At 45.8% G+C, this 7,928-nt stretch overlaps 1 protein-coding gene across 1 annotated transcript in view; it reads left to right on the top strand.

The window, feature by feature from the left end:
• The first annotated feature begins 318 nt into the window (after positions 1-318).
• NAIP (NLR family, apoptosis inhibitory protein) overlaps positions 319-7,928 on the top strand; it is a 62,950-nt gene continuing 55,340 nt past the window's right edge. The window contains exons 1-3 of the mRNA XM_011959304.1: positions 319-817; positions 1,018-1,106; positions 3,863-3,988. Of these exons, the coding sequence (XP_011814694.1) occupies positions 1,051-1,106; positions 3,863-3,988 (182 nt within the window). The 5' untranslated portion in view covers positions 319-817; positions 1,018-1,050. The remainder of the gene's footprint in view (positions 818-1,017; positions 1,107-3,862; positions 3,989-7,928) is intronic.

The following is a 7,928-nucleotide window of genomic DNA, read 5'->3' as shown; positions in this document are numbered from 1 at the left end:
GTGAGTCAAGATCATGCCAGTGCACCCCAGCCTGGCAATAGAGCAAGACTCCGTCTCAAAAACAAACAAAAAAAAATTCTAGTCTGTATGGCAGCATAACATCAGGTAAAAGTACAGACTAGCCAGATCACCTGGTTAACCTTAACCTCTATGTGTTTGAGTTTCCTTTTCTGTAATATGGAGATACAGCAATAGCTGATTTGGACTGTTAAAGGAATTAAGTGGACACATGTAAAGTGCTTAGAATTGTCCCTGGCAAGTAGTAGGCTGCAATATTGTGATATAATAAATATATATATTTGATCTTCATCCAGTTCCTGGCATGGATCTCCAGAAACCCTTGTAATTTCCTGGGTGACGGGGTGATAGAAACATCTTTTATTAGAATACTTGGTCTTGGTTCCTGACACAAGAGCTTCTAAGACCTTTGGAATCTCCAAATGATAAGAGTGTATGATAATGAGCTAATTGGTGGCTGGGATCCTTTAGGCAACTTCAGGATGGCGGCTATGCCCTGAAAGACTAAGGCATGATTAGAGGTCTGGGACTTGCAGCCCCACCCCTTGACCTCCAGAGAGGGTAAAAGGGCTGGAGATTGACTAACCACCAAAGGCCAGTGATTTAACCAATCATGCCTAAGTGATGGCACCTCCATTAAAAAATAAACCGCAGGTTTGGAGAGCTTTTGGTTTGGTTAACCCTAACCACATGCCAAGAAGGCGATGCATCTCAAACTGCAAGAAGACAAAAGATCCTGTGTTCACCTGGGACCTTTCTGGACCTTGCCCTGTGTACCTCTTCCACTGCCTGTTCATCTGTATCCTTTATAATAAATCAGTAAACATAAGTAAAGTTTCTGAGTTCTGTGAGCCATTGTAAGAAATGATCAAAACTGGGATTTTCCTTTCGGAAGCCCCTCTCTCTCGCAAGGGAGAGAGCTGTTCTCCTTTTTCCTTTTGCTTGTTAAACCTCCGCTCCTAAACCCACTCCTCGTGTCCTTAACCTTCTTGGTGCAAGACGACGAACCCCGCGTACTGACCCCAGACAACAATGCCACTTCATATTGGGGACTTCGTCTGGGATTCCAAGGTGCATTCATTGGAAAGGTGAGTAGAGGAGCGGACCTCAACTCTGTCCTTTGATTTCAAGGCTCTTGGCCTCCATTTTAGAATCAGACCAAACCAAATACTGGGCCCCCTTCTGCTTCTGTGAATGGGAAAACTGCCTTCAACAATTAGCCATTTAAAAATGATGAGCGTGCTTGCCAGCCTTACAAGTCTTGGGGGACAGGCTTGCTGGGGAGAACATGGAGAACCCCCAAGTACCCATGGGCTGCTGGGCATATTGGCCATGTTTGAATCAGCTTCCTTTCACGGAGGACCAAGCCGTCGTGTGGGGCTGGAAGAGGTCCTGGAGCAACTGAGGATTTCTGGCTGGGGCTACCTCCTGGTGCCATCCAAAGGCTTCTGGACTCACCCCAGCCTCCGACCACTCTAAGGGGTGTCGGCAACAGGACCTCCAACTTTCCTATCATCATTCCCTCATTTCCTATCCACGACCACCGTGTCTCCTATCCTCTCTCTGTATGCAGTGCTGCGGGAGTTTTACAGTTCAGGGAAGTAATCTTGTTAGGCAAAAACAAGGAATGCTGTAGTAACCGGGGATATAGCACAGGGGCACGCTGTTGTGATTTTCTAGGAACAGAGGGTCTCCTGCCCCACCACAGTGAGCATCACTCTCTGCCCTTGCTCTGGAAAGCACATGGCATGTCAAGGTTACTCTGCCCTTTGTCATAGTAAGATTGGGGTGGGGTGAGCAACCTTCCCCTCCTGCTATGTAAACGTCACACCCAGTCAAACCAACCTGTGGGCTGCAGGCAAATCAGACACCGCCTCCTCAGGCCTGCCTATAAAATCTGGTGCAGTCCACCGCGGGCCGGATTTTCCTTTCGGAAGCCCCTCAGGAGGGAGAGATCTGTTCTCATTGTTCTTTCTTTTGCCTATTAAACCTCTGCTCCTAATCTCCCCCAACCCCCAAGAAGGAAATTATTGAACCTGAGGGGGTTGCAGATGCCCATGATTTGTAGTGAACTCCGACAGAAGTGTGGGTACCCTGGGCTCCTAATAGTTGATGCTGGCATCCGAAGTAGGGGCAGTCTTGGGGGCTGAGCCCCTAACCCATGGGGTCTGCACTAACTCTGGTTACTTAGCATCAGAATTGAGTAAAATTGTAGGACACTCAGCTGCTGTCTGCGGAGAATTGGTTGGTGGAAAACTCATATATTTGATGTCAGAAATGTGAGTAGAGAAATGGTTTTTCCTTTATAGACTCTATGTAAATTTTAATTCGTGTTTTTTGTAATACACAATATTACTGATTCTTAAAAGTATAAACCCAGGAAAATTAAGAAAATAGGAATGTCAAGTCCAACAGCGCTTAAAGGTAAAATAAAATAAAACAGAAATGGGACCAGTAGCACAATATTTTAACACATTCTTGGAAAGTAGAAACTAAGCAGACTAGTAGTCATAAAGGAAGCAGCCCAAGGAAACCGCTTCCTGAGTATGGAGTCTCCTATGAGAGACTATCTGCCCTATGGAGAAGCTTGGAGTAACTGTGGGCATGATGCCAGGTAGGAAGGAGGGCTGGAGTGACACGAAGGGCTGAAAATTGAGGGACTAATTGGAAGCCTGTGCATGGGACAGTCAGCTCCCTCTACCCCATGATCAGAATATTTGACACACAAGTGTATACCCTGGGGCAAAAAATTAAAGAAGTCTTCCCTGCTGCCCCCAAAATTGAACACATTGCTTTCTCTTAGCTGACCTAGAGAACCAGTGTGGGCACAGTTGACACTATGAAAATAACAGAAAAGAAAGAGCCGTGGGAAATTATAATTGCTGAAATTTTAAACTACGATTGGAGAGCTGGAATATAAAGGAGAGGACAGCTGGGTGTGGTGGCTCACATCTGTAATCCCAGCATTTTGGGAGGCTGAGGCCGGCAGACCACTTGAGCCCAGGAGTGCGAGACCAGCCTGGGCAACGTGGTGAGTCCCCCATCTCTACACGAAATAAAACAAAAAATTAGCTGGGCATGGTAGCACACGTCTGTAGTCCCAGCAACTTGGGAGGCTGAGGTGGGAGGATCACTTGAGCCCAGGAGGTGGTGGCTGCAGTGAGCTGTGATTGTGCCATTGCACTCCAGCCTGGATGACAGAGCAAGACCCTTAGAAAGTAGGAAAATAATATATGGAAAAAAAAGTGATCAATTAATTTCTCACCTGAATAGTGGGAATACCAAAAGGAGTAAAAAGAGAGTAACAGACAGTAGGAAGTTATCAAAGAAATAATAGAAGGTAATTTCCCAGGCTTGATGGGAGACCCAAGAGTTCAGGTTGAAAAGGCCCACTGAATACCCAGCCCAATGAATGTAGAGAGATCTACACGTAGGAGGAAAGATCCTAAAAGCTACCAGAAAGATAGAAACTGTTACTATAACAGAAATAAGACACTAGCACCTTAACTGTTAACCAATCTCAACAAACTAGAATAAAGGCCGGGTGTGGTGGTTCGTGCCTATAATCCTAGCACTTTGGGAGGTCGAGATGGAAGGATCGCTTCAGTCTGGGAGCTTGAGGCTGCAGTGAGCTGGGATCGTGCCACTGCACTCCAGCCTGGGTGACAGAGTGAGACACTGTCTCAAAAACAACAGAAACAAAAAAATTAGAATAAAATACTTCTGGTGTGAGACTCTGTAGGTTTCATTACTCCCCTTGGGTCCTGATTGAATCCTGTTGACTCAAGACCTTAGAGCATTTATTGGTAACATCTGTGACTGCGCAATTTGTTTTGCGTTTCAGTTCCTTAAATATTTTCTCACTGCCTCCTATTAAAGGAGGAACAGAGCGTTTGTACTTCAGCCTCGTACTTTCCTTCCACTGGCCAGCATTCTCCTCCATTAGACTAGAACTGTGGATAAACCTCAGGTAAGTAAATTACCATCTCTGGCAAAGGTGATTTTCTTCTACACCTAAACCTATGGCCCCTTCTTTGTCTTGCTATTGTTTCTCTCTTTGGAGGCAGGATGGTATGGAGGAAAGAGGACAGACACTGGAGTCACACAGACTTGGATTTAAATCCTAGCTCCATGGCACAGTTACCTCAGTGGCATGACTACAGTGGCTGAGAAGCACTGTAGTCAAAGAATATTAGACCTGGAAAGGGCCTTGGAAATTACTTCTCCTCCCCCAGAAACAGCCTCTAGACTGGCATGATTGACTACCAAACTTTGTTGTGTCAGACAGGATCGATGTCTGCTGGTCTGCTGCAACCCTGTACTCATTCATCTCTGGGGAGGCCTGAAGCCTTGGTGCTGTTCCTTGGCCAAACCTAAATGAAATGTACTAGTCAGTGATTAATAGAGTCCTGTGCTGGGGTGGGAGACAGATCAGGGAGCAGCCTGTTTCTTGTTTCTTTCTTTCTTTTTGGAGATGAAATCTCATTGGCTTTGAACTTCTGGGCTCAAGTGATCCTCTCACTTCAGCCTCCCAAGTAGCTGGGATTACAGGTGCATGCCACTGCCCCAGCTTGACTATACCAGCTTGTTGCTGGTTTTGAGCCCTGGTATGCAAGCTAGTGTTGGCTACCTGATCAGAGGAGTATAAAAGAGCCTCCGATGAGGTTACGGTTCTCCTCAGACCAAGGTGTCTTGCAGGTATCTAGCTGGTTCATTACTTAAAGATGAAGCACATTTTCCACATCCTTTGTGTCTGCAAAAGGACCCTAGGAACTGGGCCTGGTGTTTCACTTGCCTTTTGGTTTGTTGGAGGTTTTTTTTGTTTGTTTGTTTGTTTTTTAATCTATCCTTTACCTTTATTAAAGCCTTACGTGAGTATACTATGCAGAGTTTTCTGAGTCTTTTCAATTATCCAAACCTGTGTAATTGATGACGAGGGTACTGTGAATATGATCATTAAATTTTTTTTGTTTGTTTTTGAGACAGGGTCTTAGTCTGTCACCCAAGTTGAGTGCAGTGTCTCGATCATGGCTATATAGCCTCAACCTCCTGGGTTCAAGAGATCCTCGCACTTCAGCCTCCCGAGTAGCTGGGTCTACAGGCACACATCATCACAGCTGCCTCACTTTAAGAATAATTTTTTTTTGTAGAGATGGAGCCTCACCATGTTGCCTGGGCTGGTCTCAAACTCCTGGGCTCAAGTGATTTGCCTGCCTCGGCCTCCTAAAGTGATGGGATTACAGGTGTGAGCGGCTTCACCTGGCCCCAGGTTTTTATTTTGTTTTGTTTTGTTTTTCAAGACAGGGTCTCATACTGTTGCCCAGGCTGTAGTGCAGTGGCACTGAAGCCTGAAACCTCTGCCTCCTGGGTTCAAACAATTCTTATGCCTCAGCCACCCGAGTAGCTGGGATTACAGGCATTGCACCACCACACCCCAGCTAATTTGTTTGCATTTTTAGTAGAGATGGGGTTTCGCCATGTTGGCCTGGCTGGTCTTGAACTCCTGAACTCAAGTGATCCGCCCGTCCCAGCCTCCCAAAGTGCTGGGATTACAGGTGTGAACCACTGCACCTGACCCCCCAGTTTTTTACTTTATAATTTAAATGATAGCTAAGGCTTTGGGAGAAAGATGAAAAGTGGGGAAGATTTAGAGCCACCGGTGCCAGGCTGGTTGCTGGGGAATCCCTGTTTGAATTTGCTGAAGTGCTACAACTCTCAATGGGAAGAAAGGGATGGCAATGGAACTTGAATGTGGTTGATACAGAGCAAGAGGAAATAGTTAAATTGATTTAAAAAGAAATCCAGACACAGAGGAAGTCAGCCAAGAATCCAGTTCCCTAGCTGGTTAGGTTGCTTTGGCAAAAATGAAAGTAACTAAAAAAGAGCCCTGCGTTGCCAAATCCAAGTTCCTTCTGTAAAGGGAAGGAACATGATGCCAAAGGGGAGTTGGGCAGATATTTCTTCTGATGGTAATGTGACCCTCATCTGGTAGATAATCACCAAGGAAACTACAGTGGGAGGGCATCAAGAGACAACTGAAACAGGGAACTACACAAGAGTTAAGTTTCCTGTGGACTGACAGGGCTTCCTGCAGAACCACTGCTGGACATGATATACATGAATGACAAAGGAGCTCTTTTACTTGTGTTAGGTACTGTCAAATGTACCTTCAAATGAATGTACATGTACACAAGGTGTGCTTGGTCTTCATTAGCTGAATTCGTTGAAGATCTTCAATTAGCTGCAGCTTTTGCTGGAATGTGGTTAGCTGGGCAAATTCCAAATCGGTTGAGTTGGACAAAGGTGGGAGTACATAAAACATATCTTGTAAAGGGAAACTGCCCAATTACACCCATAATTATTAGATGAAATACTCCCTAGAGGTGACTGAAACATTGAGAATGCGAGCAAGCACATTGGGACTGGTTCTATGATGAAACTAAGGTATCCCTTAATTTTATCTTTTTGACTTAAGTGATGATTGATGCTGTGATAAGAGGGCCGCCACCTTTGTGGGTTTTTGTGTGACCCTACTACTGGGGAAGCAGGATGAAGTGAGAGGCTGTTGAAGACTTACTAGCTCCTTTGCTCCAAATTGTGCTGAATGATGAACAGATTAATATCATTCAAAAGAAACGAGGCCAGGTATCATGGCTCACACCTGTAATCCCAGCACTTTGAGAGGCTGAGGCAGGAGGATCGCTTCAGCCTAGGAATCTGAGGCTGCAGTGAGCTAGAATCATGCCACTGCACTTGTACTACAGCCTTGGCAACAGAGTGAGCCCTTGTCTCTTAAAAAGAAACGAAAGGGCTGGCATGGTGGCTCCTGCCTGTAATTCCAGCACTTTGGGAGGCCAAGGTGGGCGGATCACCTGAGGTCAGGAGTTTGAGACCAGCCTGGCCAACATGGTGAAACACTGTCTCTACTAAAAATAAAAAAATTAGCCAGGCATGGTGGCACATGTCTGTAATTCCAGCTACTCAGGAGGCTGAGGCAGAAGAATTGCTTGAACCTGGAAAGCGGAGGTTGCAGTGAGTCAAAATTGCGCCACTGCACTCTAGTTTCAAATTCCTGGGCTCAAGAAATCCTCCCGCGTTAGCCTCCCAAAGTCCTGGGATTACAGGTGTGAGCCACTGTGCCCTGCCAAGATTTCTAATGTATCCTAGTCTTGATGAATTAAACAAATAAACCTTTAGGATGATGCAAAAGCAGAATCTACAGTCACTTTAGAGCAGTGTGATATAAAGAAAAGGGTGGCAGAGTTTCTCAGTGCTATGGGACCTAAGGACATTTACACTGGTGTGGATAAAATGCCTGGAGTGGTGAAAAACTTTGTTGTCATCATTGGACCATGGTGCATAATGTATTGTTATACCTGCTAATAGAAAATTAAAGGGCAATTAACTTAATTAGTTTAATATGACAATGCAACTGTAAGTTTAAGAGTGGAAAATGGGCCAGGTGTGGTGGCTCATGCCTGTAATCCCAGCACTTTAGGAGGTTGGGGTGGGAGGATCACTTGAGCCCAGGGGTTTGAGAGCAGCCTGGGCAACATAGGGAGACCCCTCCCCGAACACCCTGCACACCCCGTCTCTATAATAAATGGTGGTGTGCTCCTGTAGTACCAGCTACTTGGGAAGCTGAGGTGGGAGGATCGCTTCAGCCTATGAGGTTGAGGCTGCAATGGATGGTGATCAAGCCATTGCACTCCAGCCTAGGTGACAGAGTGCGACCCTGTCTCAAGAAAAAAAAAAGTGAAAAATGTCCATACAAAAACTTGTACACTAATGTGTACACCAGTATTTATAATAGCCAAAAAGTGGCTGGACGCGGTGGCTCAAGCCTGTAATCCCAGCACTTTGGGAGGCCGAGACAGGCGGATCACGAGGTCAGGAGATCGAGACCATCC

This window comes from Colobus angolensis, unplaced genomic scaffold (assembly GCF_000951035.1).
Source record: "Colobus angolensis palliatus isolate OR3802 unplaced genomic scaffold, Cang.pa_1.0 Scaffold49, whole genome shotgun sequence".
In the NCBI taxonomy this organism is placed as follows: Eukaryota; Metazoa; Chordata; class Mammalia; order Primates; family Cercopithecidae; genus Colobus; species Colobus angolensis.
The sequence above is the reverse complement of the archived record's forward strand: the minus strand, read 5'-3'. Positions and strand labels throughout refer to the sequence as shown.